This window comes from Mastigoproctus giganteus, chromosome 2 (genome assembly GCF_048544385.1).
Source record: "Mastigoproctus giganteus isolate SK-2022 chromosome 2, ASM4854438v1, whole genome shotgun sequence".
NCBI lineage: Eukaryota > Metazoa > Arthropoda > Arachnida > Uropygi > Thelyphonidae > Mastigoproctus > Mastigoproctus giganteus.
The window spans coordinates 2,980,356-3,005,089 of record NC_143576.1 but is presented as its reverse complement, the minus strand read 5'-3'; the positions used below and the strand labels follow the sequence as shown (position 1 = coordinate 3,005,089).

The window sequence follows — 24,734 nt, the reverse complement described above, 5'->3', positions numbered from 1 at the left end:
TCTAGAGACTAAACATGGGTTCCACCACTTCAAGCCTCCAATCTCCAAGCTTCAAGGCCTTGCTATTTGCAACAATATTTGTTCCACTAATGCAGTGATTTTCAACCTTTTTTTTAATAACGGCACCCCTAAGTCATTTATTTTCTTTTGGGGCACCCCTTCTCAATTTTCTGTCTGTTAGATCCGATTCTCTCTCTGTATATATATATATATATATATATATATATATATATAATATTAAAAAATATATAGAGGTACTAAGTAAACATCAATTATAGATTACCACAAAATTAAAAAGATACTTTTTATAATGAAATAAACACATAAATTTAAAAAATAATAATAAGTTTAAGTAACTTAAACCCAAATTATGGCACCCCCGGAATGTTGTTGCGGCACCCCGGTTGAAAACTACTGCACTAATGGATCAAATTCCAGCTTTCCTATTGTATGCTACTTGCCATGCAAATGCTGTGTTGGTGACTCATAAGAAAGGGCAAACCTCCTCTGAATCTGTAAACAGCTACCTAAATACATTCTGTAAGTACGCCAAATTTTTGGCCTGTCAATTAATCCAGAGAAGTCAAACTATCTCATCTTTATGCCAAGTCGGATGACTTCTGCTGATACTCCATCTTCTCTACATCCAGAATTGGCAGGAAATGTTGTGACTCCCACAGACATTGTCAAATTCCTAGGAGTAATCCTTGATGCCAACCTCACCTATAAAAAACAAATACAAGCTCAGTATTCCAAAGCCCTGAGAGCCTTCTGGGGAATGAAAATAGATCTGTGCAAAATGCAAAATAAGCAAATAATCAGGAAATACCTTGCAACTTACTCCTGTAGTGTGCTCTCCTATGTTGTGGAAGTTTGGTCGGCAGCACCACCACCACCCACCAGCCTCAGGAAACTATGGAGACTTGAATTCTGGGTGCTGAAGTGGGCCAACTTGTGGGTGCACCAGATCTACATGACATCTAAATCTGCACTCTGCTGGCCCCGAGTGCCAAGCGAGTGATCTAGCGATTTCCAAAGCGATTTTCAAAGCGTATTTCTATAAAGAAGTAGTTAAAAGCCGCCTCTGTAGCCAAGTGGGCAGGAGCGGCAGTGCGTAGCACACGCTTCTTGATTAGACCGGAGTTCAAGCCCGTGACCACCAAATACGGAGGATGCGGAAAGGTCAGGGAATGACCACCGCATATCCCCGTAGCAATATAGCCTTAGTTGCTAATGCTCCTAAAAACCAAACAAACAACAGTAGTTAAAATTTCTAAAGTCTTTTACTTTCAAAGTTATTTATTTTCTGGCTCTTTATAAATAAAGAAGGAAGCCTCCTACAAGAAAGGAAAAACACCTTTCTTTTGTATATATATAACTAACTCTTGTAACACACTAACCACTAACTTCTTATCGCTTGGTCACTGGTGGCACCACTCCTGCCTCCACGTGGCGGGGCCGGTAACCTCGGGGATAAAACAACCCTCGGGACTAAAAGGAGCAGAAATGGAAACCAATGAATTTCCTCGTCTAGAGCCCAAGGGCGCTCTATGTGAAACCCACAAAATGGAACATGACGTCTCCACCTCGAAGAGATTGAAAAAAGATGCTGGCAGACAGGAATCACCAGCCTTCCTGATTATTCATTCTCTGTCGGCTCAACCTGTTAGTAAGCTTTCCCCATTCATCATTCAACGATGCCTGGAACATGCAGCAGCATCACCAAAAATGGTGAAATGTCTCCAATCCGGAGACTTACTAATAGAGACTTCTCTCCCAAGACACTCTGAACAATTATTAAGACTCAATCTTTAAGCGGAATTCCAATTCAAGTCACTCCACATAACACCCTGAATTCGTCAAAGGAAGTGATCACCGAGTGGGATCTACTGAACGTTTCTGAAGAAGAAATAGTCCAGGAACTGAAGGAACAAAATGTATCACAAGCAAAAAGAATCATGACACGAAAAGATGGTACCTTCGTGCCAACACGCAACATAATTCTAACGTTCAATACACCGAATCTACCAGCTTCAAAGCAGGTTACTTAAATTGTCGTGTTCGACCCTTTATCCCAAATCCCCTAAGATGCTACAAATGCCAGAAATTTGGTCACTCCCAGACAGCATGCCATGGAGTTTCGACATGTCCAAACTGTGGCTCCACATCTCATAGCCAGTCAGAATGCAAAGCTCAAACTCCTCTGTGTCCTAATTGCAGGGGCAACCATCCAGCATACTCTAAAGAATGTGATCTCTGAAGCTAGGGAAGAAAATTCAAAAATACAAGACTGAAAATAAAGTCTCATTTCAAGAAGCTAGAAAACAAATTAAATTAATCATGCCAAAAAGCTCTTATGCCTCGGCTATCCACCCTCACCAATCAGTAGCATGTCAGACGGAAGTGTCACTCTCTCCAGATAAATCGATCGCAGACTGGACTCGATCAGTTCTATCGACCCAGCTTATATCAAAGCCAAACACAGTAGATCAAAGTATGAATACACCTCTCACAGTTCCAACCCAAATCATAACCCAAGGTAAAGTAACTGAAAAACTGCAAAAATCAGATCCTGTCGAGGTTAATCAAACACCCTCAACAAGGATGGATACTGATGATATGATCACCCAAGACCTTCTTGAATTACATGCAGATGGTGAAATGGAAGATAACAATGATTCAACACGCCCCAACTTTCCTAGAAAAACCTAAGCTAGATCATCACAAACAACCCACTTATAAAAAGCAGTCAGATTCATCTCCCTCTCACAAATCCAAATAATGGAACAGATCATTCAATGGAACTGTAGAGGCCTTCGCAGTAACATCGATGATATCCATGAATTAATTCGCCACCACAGACCTCCTGCAATGTGCTTGCAGGAAACGAATTTGACACCTCAGATTTCAATCAAAATCAAAAATTATACAATGTTCAGACAAGACAGAGCTGGCACTAACAGTGCTCACGGAGGAGTAGCAATACTCTTGGATTCAAGCATCCCCTCCAGACGCATCCATTTACAAACCGCCTTAGAAGCTGTTGCCACTCGCGTTGTAATGGTATTAGACTGACACTGGTTTCAATCTATCTTCCACCAAATCATCAATATACTATTCAGGAAATCGAAGATCTTGTTTTGCAGTTACCATCTCCATTTTGTATACTAGGAGACTTTAATGCCCACCATCCAATATGGGGTTCCCCTATATCAGACAGACGAGGGAAGCTTATTGAAATGTTGATAGACAGGCAGAATTTAACTTTACTAAATACTGGCACTCCCACGTATATCCATCTCCCTACAGGTTCAACTTCTGCAATAGACCTTACCATTTGTTCCCCAATCCTCTTTCCAAGTATAGATTGGGTAACTCTAAGTGATCCTTATAGCAGCGACCACTATCCCATAATCTGCAAAATTCAAACATCCTGTTCCTTCCCAACAGAAAATCCAATTAAATGGAAATTTTCAAGAGCTGATTGGACAAAATACAGAATGCACATATCATTTGACATCGACAGTGTTACTGAGCACATCACAAATCAAATTCTGACAGCTGCATCTGCTGCCATTCCTCAATATCAAGTAAAAAACAGACGAAAAACAAATTACTGGTGGAATGAAGACTGCAACCATGCGAAAAAAGAGAAAAACAAAGTGTGGAACCTTTTCCACAAACACCCAACCACCTCCAATCTTATTAGTTATAAACGTCTTAGAGCAAAAGCTCGTTACATCAGATGTAAAGCGAAAAAAGAAAATTGAATTAAATTCGCCTCGTCAGTAAATAAAAATACCGATATAAGATTAATCTGGAGAAAAATAAAATGTTTAAACAGTAAATTCCCTCCTTTATCCATCCCATTACTGAACTGGAATGGACAGGAGCTTACTACTCCTACAGAAATATCAAATGCTCTGGGGACCGTATTTTCTCAGTTGTCCTCTTCAATCGCCTATGACCAAATATTTCAAAACTTAAAACAATTGCAGAGAAATCCAGACTAAATTTCACTGACAATTCCGCTTTACCTTATAACAAACCATTTACCATGCTTGAGCTGTAGCAACCCCTTAACAACTCAAGAAACAGTGCTGCTGGCTCAGATGGGATATACTATGCAATGCTCTGAAATTTGGATCAAAGATTACTCTCCTTACTGCTCATATTTTTCAATCGTATTTTTTCTGAACATACCTTCCCAAGTTCCTGGCGTCATTCTTATGTACTAACAATTGCAAAGCCCGGTAAAGATAATTCTATTCTGCAAAATTACAGACCGATATCCTTTACCAGCTGTCTAAGCAAAACCCTTGAGAAAATGTTACATCGCCGTCTCACTTGGTTCCTGGAGTCCCAAAACTTGATTAACAACAACCAATTTGGATTCCGGAAAAATCGATCTTCATTGGATCTCATGATCAAAACCGAGACAAACATTGGAAATGCTTTCATCAAGAAGGAACATCTCGTCATGGTCTGTCTTGACGTTGAGAAAGCCTTTGACACTACATGGCGCTTCGGCCTCTTAAAAGACCTGCATTCTCTTGGCCTGAGAGGTAATTTACCATACTTGATCCAAAATTTTCTTCATCGGAGATTCTTTCAAGTTCGTTACCGGGGCACCCTCTCTAAGATCTTTACCCAAGAAGAAGGAATTCCGCAAGGGTCGGTTCTCAGTGCCACTTTATTTGCAATGAGAATGAACCATATAATTGAACTCATTCCGAAAACTGTTGATTCGTATCTTTTTGCAGATGATCTCTCAGTATCCTGTCATTCTCAAAACATGCATTATATTGAACGCCAGCTACAAATATCAATTAATTGCATCCTGATATGGATGACACAAAATGGTTATAGACTGTCCAGCCAGAAATCTGCTGCCATTCACTTCTGTACCAGACGCAATATGCATCGTGAACCCGAGCTCCACTTGAACAACCATCCTCTTCCCATAGCTAATAGTATTCGTCTACTAGGATTATTTTTTGACAGCAAGTTAATCTTCCAAAAGCACATTGAATATCTCCAGACAAATTGTCAAAAGAAACTGAACATACTCAGAGTCTTATCAGCGACAACATGGAGAGCGGATCGTTACAGCCTGCTTCACCTATACAGAACCATAATTAGATCACGCCTGGACTACGGGGGGTCTGTTTTTGATTCTGCTACGGAGAGTGTTTTATCTCGCCTCAACCCAATTCAACATTCAGCTCTTAGAACAGCATTAGGTGCGTTCAGAACATCTCCAGTGCAAAGTTTGTATATTGAAGCCCATGAACCTCCTCTAAATATCAGGAGAAAAATGTTGCTGTTGAACTATGCAATCAAGATCCAAAGCCAGATGACCCATCCTAATTGGTCAATACTTTATGATCCACTGTATATGACCCTGTATAGAAACAAACCACAGACAGTTCGGCCTGCTGGTATTAGGCTAAAACATCTAGCAGAAGATTGGGATATACACTTCGATAAAATCTTGCAAGATCCTATAGATCCCGACCCTCCATGGTCGGTCATCATGCCATGTTTTGACAATTATTTCCACCAGTGGGGAAAACACTCTCTATCAGAATTTACCCTCCAACAGCTACACATTGAACATACTCAGCATTATCCTGACTTCGCTAAAATATATACAGATGGATCGAAGTCTGAGAGTGGATCGGGTGCAGCAGTGGTACTCCCTGATAACTTCATTTCTCTATCTCTTCCGACAGAGTGCACTGGCTACACGACTGAATTATATGCCATAAAGCTTGCATTAGAAAATGTCCTTCCTATGTCAATTCAAAAGAGCATAATATACACAGACTCGCAAGGTTCCGTATTAGCATTGCAAAACAACTCCCCGCCTACTCACCCGTTATTAAAGCTCATCAAAACAGTTGATACGTCTTAGAGAACATCAGCAAAAGGTCATCTGCTGGATCCCAGGCCATACCAGATTACCAGGAAATTAAATTGCAGATGATGCTGCCAAAAATCCATCCAGCTCAGCCCCAACAAATTCCCTAGTACCAGTCGCAGATTATAAAATGAATATACAAAGAATATGTAAAGATCAACGGACTCTTCAGTGACAAACGCAATTCCATAATAAACTACTCCAAATAAAACCCTTACCAAAGTTATGGGCTTCTAGCTCCATAGCAAATGGACAAAAAGAAGTAATTCTAGCCAGAGCCAGAATCGGCCATACTCATTTAACCCATCTGTTTCTTTTGTCAGGAAATGATCCTCCCCAGTGTAGTCATTGTCATACACCACTCACAGTCAAACACATACTTCTAGACTGTACTCTATATAATAATGCTCGACTAATGTCTTTCAATTCTCTGTCAAATTTAAAGGAACCTTTGTCACTTAGCCATATCATAGGTGAAAATTCAAATCTCGCGGAATTCTTTTCCTTCCTAAAACGAATAAGATTGTATAACTGTTTTTAACTGCTTCTAAATCAACAAACACAGGCAGTATGCAGCACTTCTATAAGTGCAATATGGCCTAAGTAGCCATTGCACTTAAAACCCCAACAACAACAACTGCACTCTGCTCCAACCTGCAATACATGCCCACAGTCCACAGAGCCCATGTGCTAAAAATAAAGGCATTCCTTCATCTGTGCTCAGCTAAGCATGATCACATCAACAGCTGGAACACGGTTGGTTGGCATTTGCCAGGCAGACATCTCCGCAGTATCTCCTCCTTGTGCTCAAGGCTCCAGAGGTTACAGAATTTCAAGAGACACTTCCCAAATGTGACTCTGGATACTCTCAATCGCTCAACATCAACATCGACCTGTGGACTATAGACAAGGCATATTGCGATGGCATCTTGTCCTATTTTTCTGTTTGTAAAGGACAGTTATATAAGTGCCGGTCTTAGTTAGCCAATGTCATTTCATGTTCTGCTCAACTTGTAGCCCTTTTTTGTTTTAATTACTATTTCATTTTTACATTTTGATTATTATTTTGGTTTTTTATTTATTTATTATTATTATTTTTTTCTAATAAAAAATCACTTGTATAAACAATGTATTGTAAGATTCCTCTGTATTTAACAAAAATTTAACAAAAGTGTGTAAAGAATCACTTTTGTACACAATTTATGTTGATAATGAATCTTTTTATTATGTTGTTGTTGTATTTAGTACATATTATAATTTCAGGTAATGAAATTGACAGATAGTTCTACTAGGCTTTTACTTCTTTGGAAGACGACATACATGGATGTTCGAGATGTTATTGAAAAATCAGGTGGCATTGCCCGTTGGGAGTTTGATAGAAAGATACTCTTTGATTCTACTGATTACATAGCAGCAGTTGCTCAAGATCTTCACAAAATTGCAAAGGTTTGTAATTTTTTAAATGAATAAACAAATCCAATTCCTTTTTCTATATTTGTTTTCTTTATTGGAATGCATTTTGAATACTGTATCATTGACCAATATATGGTAAAGAATGTGGGAATGTATAAAAAAATATCATATATCATGGTGTAGGTGTGCACCTTTTGACAGCTTTCCCTGTCTTTTTTCTTTCATAAAGCATGTAGATTTATGAAGAGATTAGAATAATACTTTGCCATCACAGTACAGCCCTTTTGATGGTAATCTGTTAGTATTATACCATGCTGATCCAAAGGACAGTTATGTAAGTGTTTTGGAGGAAGCAAAATGACTGCATCACCTTGCCTTTTTGGGGAGTGTTGATGATGCATAGTTTTGTTGTTTTGGCATTTGTTTAGTTTTGGGATCATAGTGATGGATCCAAGTTTCATCCATGGTGACTAGCCATGAGAAAAACTCCTCTTGCTTTTCCTAGCACATCGACAATATCTCATGTGCACTTTGTGTCCTCTCCTTGTTCTGGTAAGGGGTCAGCAGTTTGCGAATGTATCTAGCAGATACTTTATTCATATGCAACTGTTGATGGATGTTGTTCTTCACAGACTCTATATTAATTTGGAGCTCTGCAGCTAGTTCTTTGATGCTAATAAGGTGATCTTCCAGGATTTATGCCTCAATTTTTGCAACACTCTTCTGTTACAGCATTTTCTTGGCAGCCTGGAATTTCTTCATCATGTACTGAGGTTCTTCTGCACTTGAATTGTTTATACCAATGTGCAACAACACTGAACCTGGACAGTCTTCTCTATAAACAGTGACCATTTCTTTGTGGATTGTTTTGGGTGTTTTTCCATGTAAAAAATTGTAACAAAAACACTGATCCATATTCCACTTTATTGAAACCAAAATTTTTGTGATTTATATTCACCCTACTTTTGGGTGAATACAAATCTTTTTTGAACCCCCCCCCTTGTATTTTATTACATGTGATTATTAAATGCATTATGATCGAATTTTCTGTGGTACTTGGGATACAAGTGGATCATAGAATTCCCCAGGAGATTGGTTATAAAAGTCAAAAATAAAGTGAACTTTAATGGTTTATCAGTAAATTTATCTAAATTAACCACTATTGAAATTATTTTACTTCAGTAACTATCTGTTTCTCAGGGCACTCTATTTCAACAATGGAAGTTGAAAACTTTCCCTCTTAAAATAAAGTGCTTGTTGATTACACCACAATTTGCATTTACATTTTCTTCTTTTAATTTAGGAACCCTTCTGAAAAAAAATTTAAGAGCATTTTAGCATGAAAAAATCTAAAAATCAAACAGCTTTTTTCATAGAACATCACATTTTTGATTCTAATCAAGTGGTCAGATATTTCTTTGAGTGATAATATCATGTTCAACAACATACCCATGTTCAAAGACAATAGTAACTTAAAAGCCAAATATTGGTGTTTTGGAGGAAGTAAATATCAGTGTTCTCCCCAGAAAATTTTGCCAGCCAGGTGGCATTATGCTGGACGGGAAAGTGTTATCCTTCGCAGTGTTATAAAATTTTTTGTTATTTATAAATGTGACTTAAGCGATCCAGAGCAAAAATTAATTGCATAATTTAACATTATATACTCCTCTCGCATTGATCTCGATCGCATAGTATGTTTGAATTAATATTGATCAAGATAAGTGAGCAGTACTATATGGTACCATAAGAATCGCTTAAATTTTAGCCAGGCAATCAGTTAAATTCACCGGTGCACCCATTTGATAGGTCCTGGGAAGAACACTGAATATCACGGACAGTTTTTTTTTTTGGTTTTCTCAAAAATATTGATTTTCCATCCTATCGCAAGCAGAGATTCAGTGTTTTCCAGTTCTAATGAACGTTGTTGATGTAAAGTGATTCTTTGCAAAATGTGGTGACACCCCCACAGCATTATCGGTGAAGTATAAAAGAAAAGAATTTACCTCTGTACATCATGCATTTTCAAAATTCAACTTTGTTATCTGATATGTAAGGTATGAATTGTATCTAAATAAAGCAAATTAATTTTCATGTTTTTTTCCCCTCCCTTCTGAGGCAGTCAAATGTATCCCAGTATTATTGCTTTATTGATGTAAGTATGACGTGCAGAAATTTTAGTGTTTGAGTACTTCAGGAATTTTGTAATTTTGGCGAAATTACAAAATTTATGCATTTGTATTAGGAAAATTACTGCGAATTTCATCTTTCTTCAATGACTAATCTTCACTGACTAATTATATGTTATTAGGCAGATCACTACATATATTTTACAGTCCCATGGAATAACAAAGATTCTTCTTTGTATTATGAGCAAACTATATTTAGTTTGCTCATAATACAAAGAATTATCCCAAATATATGCAATATTTGGGACTACAAAATATTTCAGAGGTAAAAATAAAGGATATGTTAACACAGTTAGTATTCATAGCTTGGGGTGAGATTCACAGACTAAAAGATTAAAAGACTAAAAGAGTAGCTGCAGGCAGAGGCAAAAGTGATTCTTGCACTGCTTCTATTGTAATGAGCAGCAGCCTAGAGAGCAAGTTTCTGGGGATTTCAAGGGCTGTTGGGAGTCATCACAGAACAAGTAAATACATGGGCTGTGTTAGGGTAACTAAGAGTAAGAACAGGTGCATGTATACATGCATGTACACCAATGCTAGAAGTATAGTAAATAAATTTGATGAATTTAAAGTGCTGATTAAGGCATCAAAGGCAGATATTGTTGGGATAAATGTAACTACCATCAAGGGTAAAGGGAAGGGTTTTTGCTTTCGTAAAGATGACTACACTGGTCTCAGACAGTGTTTAAATTCTATACAGTGCGATCAACTGATGATGTTACCAATGGTGAATTCCAAATGGGAAGCCTTGAGCGACTTAACCTTGGAGGCTACTAGGCTTTTCATACTAACTAAGAAATACTGTTCAAGGTTCAGGCCTAAATGGTTGTCAGATGAATTAATGAGGCTTGTGGAAGAGAAGAAATATGCATGAGATGCATATAAATTATCAGGCTATGGCAGTTATAAGTGGTAAAACTCCAGATCTTGATTAAAAGTCCAAATTTCGACTAACGGTCAGAAACAAAGCAGGTGACACTCATCTTCTTCTTAGAATTTATTCCATTATTACAACGGTTCTTTTCAATCTAACATCGAAAAGTCATTCCTTTATTCTTTTTTTTTCATTTTCTTCTATCTTCCCAATCTCCGTCCTCCAGTCCTCTTCTATTCATGGCTGCTCTCACACCTTCTATCCACGTCCTTCTTGGTTTTCCTCTCTTTTTTCTTTTGCATGGCATCCATTCCGTGGCTTCCCAATCTTTTCTCCTCTATTTTATTAATGATGGTTTTTTGGACATTCATTGTATTCCTTATCACATCATTTCTAACTTTTTCAGTCCTAGACTATCTTGCCAATCTTTGACAAAAATTCATCTTAATGGCCAGTAGTTTATTTTTTTGTCTTTCAGTTAAGGTCCAAATCTCACATCCATATAATAAAACACTTTGTAAAATTGCATTATATATTTGCTGTTTAGTTTTGTTAATAATATTTTTATTCCATAGCACAGAATTAAGCATTCCTATGACCTTTCTACGTTCACCCAGTCTTCTCTCAATTTCCTGCACAGATGATCCATCAGCCTAGAAGACTCTTAATTTTGGTGTACATTTCTTCAACCTCTTCATCATCATGGCTCAATATTGGTGCATAAATCATTATAACCTTTAGCTTGTATCTCTTAGAAATCCTGAGTAGTAGTCTTGACACCCTTGGTGATGTACATTTGAATTCCAAAATGTTTTTTATATCTTTATGGACCAGAAAGCCAACTCCACCTTCACTCCTTTCACTGTTTCCATTGGTGTACAGCAGATTCCACTTAATAAACTTATAAGTGATTCATTTCTTCTTCTTGTTTTAGCCAAACTGATGATATTCCAATTCACATTTTCTAATTCCTTTTCCAGCTCTAATATCCTGTCTTCACCAATGAGTGATCTTACGTTGTAACAGGCCAAGTTCAGTTTCCTTGTATGGCAGCCTGGTTGTACCAAGAGATTCTTAGCACCCTCTGCTTCTACTCTGATCCTCTCGCTGCCGTAAGAGGGGGAGTGAAAGCTGCTGGGAACTGAGAGCCATTTGTTTCGTCATGCTGTCATGTGCTGGAGGGTTTGGTCTTTTCCTCTTCATACTGACCAGGCATCTTGAAGAGAACCATTCTGCACATTTGTTGCCACCTAAATGATGTAATAGGGCTTACCATCGAGAAGGTGTGCATGAGTGGATTTTAGGGAGGCAAAAGCCAACCAGACTTCTCCTAAATCTTCTGAAATAGAAAGATATTGGATCCATCAGTGTTTTAGACTGAGTGTCTGATAACACACAGAATGTCTGTTCCGCTTTATACAATGGAATAATTACTGTATTTGTCTCTGCTGAAAAAAATTCTGTATATTATTGACAGAACCCCAAGAACTGTACTAGCAGCCTCCACATACTTCTCAGAGAACTTCATGTTAGACTGCACAATTACTAGGAGGTTTCTTTTCTTCTCTACCACTGTGAGTGTGATATCACCCAATTGGTATGTTCTGATAAATGTAAGGCATGCAGTACCTTCCATTTATCAATGATAAATCTCAATTTCCACTTTTTAGGCCAGCTGTCTTAATTTTTTAGGTTGTTGTAACAGCACACTCTGTGTCCTGTCATAAACACCATATTAACATCTGTATTGTCTGTAAATTGATAGATTAAGCCAATTATTGCCTTAATCAATATCATTAATAAAATATTGAAAACAAAGGGCCCAGCCCTGGACCCTGGAGAACTTACTAATAACATTAGTCTAAGAAGAGCAGTGTCTATTATTAATCATTCTCTGCTTTCTGCTGCCCAACCATCCCTTTGTCTATAGTAGTAACTTGCTGCTAATGCTACTTTGCTCCAATTTGTACAGCAGCCTTTCATGTGGAACAGTATCCAAAACTTTACTGAAATCTAAGTATATAATGTCCAAATTATATTTTGCCTCTAGTTCCTTTTGATACTGCATCACATTTACAGATCAGATTGGTCAGACAAAATCTTGAATTAACAAATCCACACTGTGATTTCTGTATAAATGTATTCCTATCAAGGAGAATCTGCTATACTTCTGTAATCACTAACTCCATTATTTTCTCTGGAATAGCAGTCAAGCTTTCAGGTCTGTAATTTCTCAATTTGTCCTTTGATCCTCCTTTGTGAATAGGAGAGACATTTGCACATCTCCATTATATAGGGACCTCCCCTGAATCCAAGGATGTTCTTATAATTATAACTAATAGTTTTCTTACCTGTTTTGTTTATTTTAACCTGGTGGTGGTGGCACCCAAAATTTAATAAAAGTGGTGATTGGTCAACTCAGGTGCCCAACTTTCATTTTGGTTTTTGGAAAATATTTTGTGTTTTTTTTTTGTTTTAATTCTGCTTAAACAGTGGCAATATCTCATATTTTCTGAAATAAATTGCAGGACCTACTGTATGTACTTTTTTTAAGTTTAAAAAAAAATTAAAAATTTCAAAAACATGCTGTGCTTCACACCTCTATTTTCAGGAAAAAAAAATAATAATAATTCTAAGGAAAATTAAAAAAAAAAACATTGTAGGCTTAAAATGGAAACATCAATTTCTTATGGACTTCAGTTTTCCCAATTTAAAAGACTATTTAAAATACCAAATGTAGCCATGCCCATATGTGGGTCACCTTTTGCCTATAATACAGCATCAGCAAAAAAAGAAAACCAATCCTCCCGCATCCCATGCATTTTACTTCTTTTCCACAAGCCTCATCTGTTACTTAAGAAACACATAAAATCTAAGGAAGTGCATGCAGTTGACATAGATACACAGTGCAACGTTGAGTCAGTTTGCTGTGGCATAAGCAAAAATGTGAGCAATAATGTGTTATTGGCCTAATGACTCTGATGATTACAACGGACAATTGTACAGAGAAATATAATGGGCCAATAAATCAGAATGTCTTATAATGGGGGATTTTAACTTCCCAGATATTGACTAGAACTTGTGGGTTGATCACACGCAAGCAGTGTTGAATCCAGAGTTGAATCTAGTCTCAACACTTGCAAGCAGTGTTGAGACTAGCAAGCAGTGTTGAATCCAGAGCATTTGCACTAGAAGGGGGGAATGTAAACTTTGGGAAGCACATGTAGTATATTTTTTATTATTATTTAATATTTACAATATATGTATATGTTAAAAACAAATCTCTATATTTATATTTATGCATAAATATAAATTAAAATATGCATAAATATAAATTTATGCACAATATGCACATATATATGCATAAATATAAATATACAGATTATGCATATTTATGAATGTTATAATAAGAGAATATGAGAAAACAAAATAGGAAACAAAAGGAAATATTTATTATTTAATATCTAAATACTAATAGTAAGTTCACAAAAACCACATTATTGACAATAATCACAGTTTAATATGAAAATCACTGATTAAAATTTGCAAAAAAAAAAATTATACAAATTATAATCAAACATGCAAATACTGTATTGTAATAATGTTATTCTTTTAGCATTAGCATTAGCATTAGTAGAGGCATATGATGCGAGAAAGCAAGCTTATGCAGAATATGTGGGTTGCAGAGTTTGGAAACTAGACACCTTAGAGGAGATTTGATTGAGGTGTTTAAGGCTCTGAGAGGCATCAGTAAAATGAATGAGGACAAAATTTTCAAGATTATAAATGATGCTAGAACTAGGGGACATAAATTCAAGTTACGGGGGGAAATGTTTAGATTGGACTGCAGGAAGTTTTATTTTAGCCAGCGAGTTATAAATTACTGGAATAAGTTGCCTTCATGGGTGGTAGAGGCCGACAGTTTGGGGAAATTCAAAGGTCATCTGGATAGTACTTTCGGGTAAGGGAAGCGCATAGGATGATAGGTTTAATTTCCTTTTTATTTATTATTTATTTTATTTTTTTTTATTATTTATTAATTATTATTATTTAGTTATTTATTTTATTTATTTATTTATTTTTTGTTTTTATCATTGTTTTGTTCGGATTTTTTATTTTTTTTTGGCTGGTACAGCATAAGCCATAGGCTTTCTTGCGCCATGCGGCCGTTACTAATACTAATAGCAAAAAAAAAAAAAAAAACCCTTCCACTTCACCCCTCCGTTCGTTCGAAATACCTGTCCAGCTGTGCCTTAAATTTATTTAGGCTATCAACTTCCACAACAAGGGATGGAAGTCTGTTCCACCAACCAACTACCCGCTGGCTAAAGGCAAATTTCTGCACAACTATCCTACATCTGTCTTTCCTCAATTTGAATTTATGCCCTCTCAGGTGATTATTTTGAGCAAGAGGCACTATCCCATCAGCATTGAGCATGCTCAAACCCTTCAAGGCTTTGTACACGTCTGTCAGATCAGATCACCTCGGCAGTGCCTAGTCTCCAGACACTGTAATTTGCAAAACTTAAGCCTTTGTTTGTAAGAGCAACCCTTCGTTCCGTTCACTAATCTTGTTGCCCTTCTCTGTACTCGTTCCAGCAGCTCTACATCCTTCTTGAAATGAGGACTCCAGACGTATACAGTACTCAAGGTGCGGCCTGACCATTGCCTTATACAAGGGAATAATCACCTCCCTATCCCTGCTAGAAACATTCCTGTATATCATTGATAAGACACCATGAGCTACTCTTGCAGCCCGTCTGCACTGCTCAGAGAACTTTATATCTGCCTGCACAATTATCCCCAGGTGCTTTTCATTCTCTACCACTGTCAGTGTAGTACCACAGAGTTGATACGTTGCTCTGGGGTTGCTGTTTCCCATATGTAGTACTTTACATTTGTCAATGTTAAACTTCATTTGCCACCTCTCAGCCCATCTGCTCAACCTTTCCAGATCCTGTTGCAGCAGAATAGCGTCAGTAGCGTCCTTAACAACCCTGCCAACATTTGTATCGTCTGCAAACTTGGACATTAAGCTTGATATACCATCATCAATATTATTTGTAAATACAGAAAACAACAATGGACCCAACACTGAACCCTGAGGGACTCCACTAATAACATTAGTCCACGATGAGCAGTGTCCATTAATTACCACTCTCTGTCTTCTGCCACTCAACCATCCCTTTATCCATAGCAACAACTTGCCACCAATGCCACAGTGCTCCAATTTGTGCAGCAGTCTTCCATGTGCAACAGTATCAAAAGCCTTTCTAAGATCCAAATATATAATATCAAAGTTATTCCCTGCATCTAATTCTTTTGTGACTACATCATAGTATCCAATCAAATTGGTCAGGCAAGACTTTCCCTTAACAAAACCATGCTGTGTCCGAGCTATAACTGAAGTCTTGTCTAGATGATCCTGCAGTGCCTCCATTAATTTTCCTGGAACAGAAGTTAAACTCACAGGTCTATAATTACTTGTGTCAGCCTTTGATCGTCCTTTGTGAATTGGGGTCACAGTTGCACATCTCCAGTCTGTGGGTACCTCCCCCGAGTACAAAGAAGCTCTCATAATTATGGCTAAGGGTTTGCTTACTTCTTTTGCTACATCCTTTAATATAACTGGATAGATCCCATCCACCCCAGGTGCTTTCTTGTGTTTATCTTCAACAATTTCTCCTCCACTTTACTCTCAGTTATTACAAGATTCTCTAGCTTACTGCCAGAGTTGAATACACCTCTGGCATTCCCCTCGCTGAATAACTCCTCATGTGTGAATGTCGATGCAAAATATTCATTTAGTTTGTTAGCTACCTGAGCAGGATCATCAACAGCTGACCCATCGATATCAAGTGGACCAATCTGATTCATCGCCTACCTTCTAGAATTTACATAAGTAAAGAACTCTTTGCTATTTTTCTTTGCATCCCTTTCCAAAGATTTCTCGTAATATGCCTTTGCCTGCCTAACCTCCTTTGTAACTTGATTACAGATCAACTTGTATCTATCATAGGCTTCTGTGTCACGTGTTAATTTGTATGTATCCCATGCATTTTTCTTCTCTGCCATATGTCTCATTAGTTCATCTGACATCCATTTAGGTCTGAACTTGAACAATATTTCTTAGTTGGTATGTAAAGCCTAGTAGCTTCCAAGATAAGTTCTTTGAATGCTTCCCATTTTCAATTTGCTGTTGATAACATCTTCAGTGGTCCCACTGTATAGAATTTAAATACTGCCTCAGCCCATCGTAGTCGCATTTACGAAAGCAATAACCCTTCCCTTTACCTCTAATGTTAGTTACCTCTTTGAGTAAATCCCACTTCAGCACACTGTGATCACTGCCATCTAGTGGTTCCTTTATCTGCAGATTCTTATTGCATGAAGAATCACTACTGATAATCAAATCAAGAGTATTACTCCCTCTAGTTGCCTCCCGAACATGCTGATGTAGAAAACAATCATCCAATAAATCCACAAAAGCCTTGCTAGTGTGTGAGTGACCAGCCCCCAAATTCCAGTCAATATCTGGGAAATTGAAATCCCCCATTATAAGACTTTCTGATAACATTTGTTAACATTTGGTTAATGAAACAGTGTATTTTTGTTAGCTTTTGGAATGTAACCTCCCTTTTTGTACTTTTTGTTAGTCCCGTATACCACGATTTCACACAACACAACATTTTTATAGGAACCTAACTACCATGTTATACGAGGGTTACCTGTATGTATGCATTATGTTTTATCGTATACGATATGTAACGTAAAATAAAATAAAAAAGAATATAAAAACAAGATATCATATTTGTTAATTTTAATTAAAAACATCGAGTTATAAAATAGAAAGAAAATGTGTTCTAACATAATATATGTACTGTACATACATATGTATTCAACCTTTATTCGTTAATATCTTCATCAGAGTTCAATATTTTCCACACTAGTGACACTAGGTGCAGATGAGGTAGATGGAAGGGCATCTGATAATGAAGAAACAGCTGGGTTTTCTACTTTTTAAAAAATGTATTTATAGAAGCTTGCACAGTTAGGCCTGACGTAGCCCAGTGGTCAGGAGCGAGAGTGCATAGCATGCGTTCCTTGAGTGGACCAGGGTTCAAGCCCGTGACTACTAAATACGATAAATATTTGTATTGAAGATTTATTGTAAACTCTACTGATTTGTTTGTCGTGCCGGAGTATAAACAGAAAAATTTATTTATTTATTTGTTCTTTTTTTTTTCTCAAAACTCTTACTGTAGCATGCTAGACATCATAAACACCTCTTTTCACTTTTGCAATTCTTTCCATATTTGCATCTTCTTCTTGCCAACCCCTCAGAAATTGATATAAAAGCTGCATCCATTTTTCTGCCTTGTAAATGTTCTGGGAGGCTGTGGAATATCAGGTTCTTCTGTTACTTCAGAATTTAGATGTGTCTCTATTTCAGTTATTTCATCGGTTGTTAATTCCTCAAAATGCAAGTCCAAAAGCTCTCTCACATCAGTCACATCAAGGTTGAGGTCCATTTTATTGCCCAGTTCAACAATTTCCTGATAATTATTGTAATAAATACATTTCTTAAACAGTTTATTTATTAAATCTTACAATTATGCTATACGTTTGACATTTTATTTTATAAGGAACTCTTATTTTTTGGCGACTTCAAGAAATTTTGAATTATTGTGACATTTGTTATAGCGAATGTTCATAAATTGAATGTTCATAAACTGAGAGATTTGCCTGTATAGCGAATATCCTTACTGCCTGATGAAAAGAAATATGGGTGGACAAACGTTTTCCACAATATAACCATTTAAAAAAAAGCTTACTTGCTTTATTGTGCTGTTCTATTTTTATAAAATTTCTGACACTGTATACACTGCTACTCATGCATTTTACATGTCCAGTAATGCCTCGCATTATCTGGTGGATGGTCATAAAATTGAATGTCCTCTTCCAGTAGGTCCCAAATATGTTGAATTGGTTTTGAGATTGGAAATACACCTTGCCTGGAAATACTCCAGGTCTTGTTGATAGTCGGGGTTGTCTGGGTACACTGCCATCATGAAGGGGTGTACTTCATTGGCACTGATAGAAATGCAGGCTTTCTCATCAAGTCATTGATTGACAGTAATTAGAGGATCTAAGGCATACCAAGAAAACAGTCCCCAAACCATATCATCACTGCCTCCAGTCTGCCGAACACAAACAGTATATCCTGATGCCATGGTGTTTGTCCGGGCCCCTGGATGTTGGCGATTACTAAGGAGAAAGCATTTCTGTCTTCCATTAGTCTGAATAGTTTTTCTACATTTTGTATGCCAGTCCATTGTTTAATGTTATGCAGCCAAGATGTTCACTTCCTACCAATCCCCTGTTTTCCTTCAATCTTGGCTTATTATTATGAACTGAGGTAGATGATATTTCTTTCCTCACAGAATATGGCCAAAATAACGGATTTTCTTGCATTTGATGGTAGTTATTAAGGTTCTTTCTGTTCTTGCTCCACAGATGACTTTGTTGTTGTTTTCTAAGTCTGTCCATGGTATTCGCAACATCCTGCGATGTATCCACATCTCGAATGCCTCTAACCGGTTCAGTGAACTTGCCTTGAGAGTCCATGTCTTAGCTCCATATAAAAGTACGAACCAGATGTAGCTTTTGGCCCTATGTTGCCTTAATTTCAGTTTGAGGTTGTTATTGCAAAGAAGTGTCCTCATTTTCTTGAAGGTTACTCTGGTGATTTCAGTCCAACTTCGTATTTCTTTCTCGGGGTCTAAGTTTTCCGTGACAGTGCTTCCCAGGTAGTTGAAATGACTTACATATTCGATTGGATTGTCATTGAGTGATAGGTCTGCATTTTCATACTGTTTGTGGATAAAAATCGTGAACTTTGTTTTCTTTTCATTAATGTTGAATACCAGCTCTTCTCCATTTGAACTGATCGTATTGAGTAGCTGTTGCAGGCCTTCATTGATGTCGCAGAGAAGGAGAGTGTCGTCTGCATATCTAATATTATTTATGATCACCTCATTGGGTGTTACTCCTAGGTCTATACCTTCCAGGGCCTCTTTTGAATATTTTGTCGGAGTATAGGTGGAACAGGAGAGATGAAAGGATTCAGCCTTGTCGAACTCCTCATTGGATATTGATGTTGTTTGTTCCTATTCCTCCGGCTCGGACTGTGTCTGTCCGGGGAATAAAGTTTTTTAATAGTGTGGATATCCTTTCCATCTAGATTGGACCCATGAAGTAGTTCAACCAGCTTATGATGTTGTACTTTTTTGAAGGCCTTCTTGTAGTCTACGAAGCATACAAATATGTCTTTTTGAAGAAGAACGTTGATGCTAAACAATGCTTCACATATTCTTTGCATGCACTGTTTTACTTTCATTGTGCTTCTTAATAAGAGCATAACTTCTCTTCCTTCTCTTCTGCTGTCCTGTTGGTTCTTTTTCTGTACATTGTAATCACCATATTCAAATTCCATAAACCTCTGTTCAAGAGGCACAATGTTTTTAATTTCATAGCAATGTCCACTTTTGATGACACAACCAAAAATTTTATGAATTTGAATACTTTAAATTCATAAAATGTATTTATATACTCTTAGCATTAGTGTACAAGCTTGTATATGTGTGTCTGTTTTTGCATTTAGTAATCCTAACACAGCCAACATACTGTGTACTTTTCTCACGAGGAACTTTCAGGAGGCCCAGTAATCCCCAGTTCTTGTTTTCCAAGCTGCTGCATGACCCAGTAAAAGCATTGTAAGCATCAATTTTACCTCTGCTTGTGGCTGCCCTTAAACTATTATTCTGGAAAAAAAAACATCAGGTTTATAACCCACCTAACACTGCCTTGATAGCATCAGAAAATATTCTTGTATCCCATCTACTTGCTCATATCTGACTAAATATATGACTGCACAATTACCCCTACATCTTTTTCGTTTTCTACTATCTTGAGGGTAGCAGTTGGTACATTAGTCTGTCATTACTGCTACCCATATACAGTACCTTGCATTTGTCAATGCTAAACTTCAACTGCCATTTCTCAGCCGATCTGCCTAATCTTTTTAGATCTTGTTGCAATATTCAGGAGGAATTAATGACAGTAATCAGGACCCTGATTACTGTCATTAATCAACCTTTGTATCATCTGCAAACTAAGTATACCAGGCTATACCTTCATCAGTATAATTAATAAATATGGAAAACAATAATGGGACTAACACTGGACCTTGGGGGAGGCCTCCACTAGTAACATTAGTTAACAAAGAGCAGTTCCATTAATAACCACTCTGTCTTCTTCCACTTAACCATCCCTTTATTTGATATAAATTGTTAAAGAAAAAGAATTGGCCGAGGAGCTGGAATGAGGAAATTCCGAATATCATAGAAAAGAAAAAAAAAAACAAGCGGCACCTCCGTAGCCAGGTGGGCAGGAGCAGCAGTGCGTAGCACACGCTTCTTGATTAGACCGGAGTTCGAGCCCGTGACCACCAAATACGGAGGATGCGGAAAGGTCAGGGAATGACCACCGCACATCCCCAGAGCAATATGGCGTTAGTTTCTAATGCTTCTAAAAACCAAATAACAAACAAACAAAAAAACAAGCATATAATACATTTACAAAGCAGAAGTTTGGATGACTACATAAATTATAAAAAACTAATAGCAGAAGTTTGAAAACCATCACAAACCATAAATAGACTAGATTGGGATAGATTTGTTAAATCTTTAGAATGTGATATTACTGCTGCACAAACGATGGGATTCAAGTTATTTAAAAAATTACAAATGGAAGAAAATGACAAATTGAGGATTAATTTAATTAAAGAAGGAACATTGAGAAAACTTCACTATGGAATTCAGAAACAATAGGAGAAAATAGTGGGAATATCTCCCCAGAAGAGGAAATCGAGGAAACTGGACTCAATAAACCTAGAAGAACTACAATATGTCATTCAGAAGTCCAAGAACAGGAAGAGTCCAAGACTAGATAACATATGTTTAGAACTGTTTAAATATGGTGAAAAACTAATTCAGGAAAGATCATTCACACTGTATAATAATATGTGGAAATCTAAACAAATACCAAAAGATTGGCAGATAGGACTGGTAATCAGTATACATAAAAAAGGACCAAAAAAATAACTGTGGGAATTACAGAGGAATTATGTTATTATCAATGTCATCAAAACTATATGCAAATGTATTAAAGAATAAACTGAGTACCCAGAAGAATACTTCGAAGAAGAACAGTGTAGATTCAGAAAAGGAATTCAGAAATGCACAGTTGCAATATTCACTCTGCAACAAATAATCGAAAAGAGAAGAGAACAAATTTTACCAACTTACTTATTATTTATTGATTATGAAAAAGTGTGATAGTTTGAATCAAGAAAGAATATGGATAATTTTAGAAAATGATAACATTCCCCGGGAACTAATAAATTCAGAAAGAAGTATATATATATAAAGACACAAAAATTAGCATAAAATACACGAATGGATACATTTCAGAACCTATATCAACAAATAAGAGTATAATACACGGTTGTGGATTATCACCAACTATGCAATATTTATATTAAAATATTGCAGGAATGGAAAAAACTTATAATAGGCAGAATTCAGTTATCCAAAAACAACAACAACAAAATTAACACAATTCTATATGCTGATGATCAAGTACTTTTGGCCAAATCAGAGCATGAATTAGATATTAATGCACTGTTTAAATACAATAGCAAACATAAACACAACTATAATTTAAACATATCAGCTTTAAAAACAAAATCAATGGCAATGTGTGGTAATGATAGTAATAGATGGAAACATCATTGAACAAATAACTGAATTTTAATATTTAGGAAACAGGATTTCAGAATTTAAAAAGGATATGGAATGCAAATTAGAAACACAATAGAATGAATGAAATAATAAAAAGACATTTTGGAAAACAAATGACAATACAAATAAAATTACAAATACATAACATAACGTCAAAGGAAGTATTTAAATATGGTAGAGAAGTATGAACACTTGGGAAGAGGAATAAATAATGTCTGGAAGCAGCCCGAATAAAATTTCTCAGACCACTATTGGGATTAACAAGACCAGATCAAATTGAAAGGACCTCTGTCTATGGGATTCATTCTAAGATTTTGTAGTACTGGAGAGATGTATAAAAACAATAAGGTTTAAGAAAAAATCCTTAATGCAAAACCAAATAAATAAATAAATCTACCAAAAGCTTTTAGACTTGTGTAGTCCTTCTTCAGTTGGCGAATGAGCATTATTATAAAATAAAGAATACCAGGCACCCAGCCATGGTGGTCATACAAGGTGAAATGCATGACACGAGTGCAGGTAACAATCAGTTGGAAGTAGAGGATTGTGGTTGTAACTGTAGTGTTTGAGTATGAAGTGTGTGCCGGAGCTTATCATTAGTATTAGTAATGGCTGCATGGTGCAAGAAAGCCTATGGCTTATGCTGCACCAGCCAAAAAAAAAATATATATATCCGAACAAAACAATGATAAAAACAAAAAAAAATAAATAATAATAATTAATAAAAAAAAAAAAAGGAAATTAAACCTATCATCCTATGCGTTTCCCTTACCCGAAGGTACTATCCAGATGACCTTTGAATTTCCCCAAACTGTCGGCCTCTACCACCCATGAAGGCAACTTATTCCAGTAATTTATAACTCGCTGGCTAAAATAAAACTTCCTGCAGTCCAATCTAAACATTTCCCCCCGTAACTTGAATTTATGTCCCCTAGTTCTAGTATCATTTATAATCTTGAAAATTTCGTCTTCATTCATTTTACTGATGCCTCTCAGAGCCTTAAACACCTCAATCAAATCTCCTCTAAGGTGTCTAGTTTCCAAACTCTGCAACCCACATATTCGAAGTCTTTCTTCATAAGGACGCCCTTTTGCCGATCTCACCAGGCGAGTTACCCGTCTTAGCACCCTTTCAAGAAGCTCGATGTCTTTCTTTAGGTGCGGTCTCCATACTTGAACACAGTATTCCAAGTGTGGTCTAACATAAGCCTTATAATGGGATTATCACGTCCCTATCTCTACTTGCAAAAGTTCGATAGATCATCGATAGGACACCATGGGCCTTCCTTGCAACCTGTTTACAATGCTCAGAGAATTTCATGTCTGACCGTATCGTAACACCCAAGTCCCTTTCCTCCAGTACTGGGTTTAGTTGAACTCCACCAAGTGAATAAGTTATTTTGGGATTACTGTGTCCCAGATGTAATACCTTACACTTTGTTGGATTAAAGCATAGCTGCCATTTTTCTGACCATTCCTGAAGTCTATCTAGGTCTCTCTGAAGAAGCTCAGCTTGACAGTGATCATTAACTACTCTACCAATTTTAACATCATCTGCAAATTTAGACATCACGCCCTCTATCCCTTCATCAATGTTGTTTATGAATATTAAAAACAACAGTGGTCCTAATACTGATCCTTGGGGAACCCCACTTCTTACATCAACCCAATCTGAGGAATAGCCATTTATCACAACCCTCTGCCTCCTGCCCTGAAGCCATCCTTCTATCCATCTAAGGATTTTCCCAGTGATTCCAACCTGTTCCAGCTTATAAAGCAACCGCTCATGTGGGACTGAGTCAAAAGCTTTGCTGAAATCTAAATAAACAATGTCGAAATTATTCCCTAAATCCAGCTCGTGAGTGACCCTTTCAAAATAGCGAACCAGATTTGTTAAACATGATTTTCCCTTTACAAAACCATGCCGAGTATCCTTGAGAATTTCAATTCGATCCAAATGATCCTGAATTCCACCCTTGATCATTGCCTCCATGATTTTCCCTACTACTGAAGTCAGACTGACAGGTCGATAATTTCCAACTTCACTTTTAGAGCCACCCTTATGTAAGGGAGATACATTTGCACTTTTCCAATCCAAGGGAATCTTCCCAGAGTCTAGTGATGCTCACATAATTAGCCTCAATGGTTCAATGCACTCGCTTGCCGCCTCCCTTAAGATTATAGGGTATATTCCATCAACTCCAGGAGCCTTACTGGTCTGTAGGCTCGAAAGTTTTTTCATTAAATAATCTTGCGAAATTTCAATATCATTAATTATATATTTTTTAACTTCGCTCCCACAATTTCCCATTGCCACAAAAGGTTTTTCTTTGTAAATATCGATGCAAAATGACTGTTGAGTTCATCTGCAACGGCAGCTGGTGTATTTAATACTATCCCCTTTCCCTTACGTAAAGGACCGATCTGGTTTCTCCTGCTCTTCTTGGCATTTATATATGTGATGAATTCCTTAT

At 37.0% G+C, this 24,734-nt stretch overlaps 1 protein-coding gene across 1 annotated transcript in view; it reads left to right on the top strand.

Moving 5' to 3' along the window:
• The window catches only part of LOC150089117 (dynein axonemal heavy chain 10-like), a 147,043-nt gene that overhangs the window by 49,724 nt on the left and 72,585 nt on the right, over positions 1-24,734 (top strand). The window contains exon 4 of the mRNA XM_090387982.1: positions 7,187-7,369. Within this exon, the coding sequence (XP_090244108.1) occupies positions 7,187-7,369 (183 nt within the window). The remainder of the gene's footprint in view (positions 1-7,186; positions 7,370-24,734) is intronic.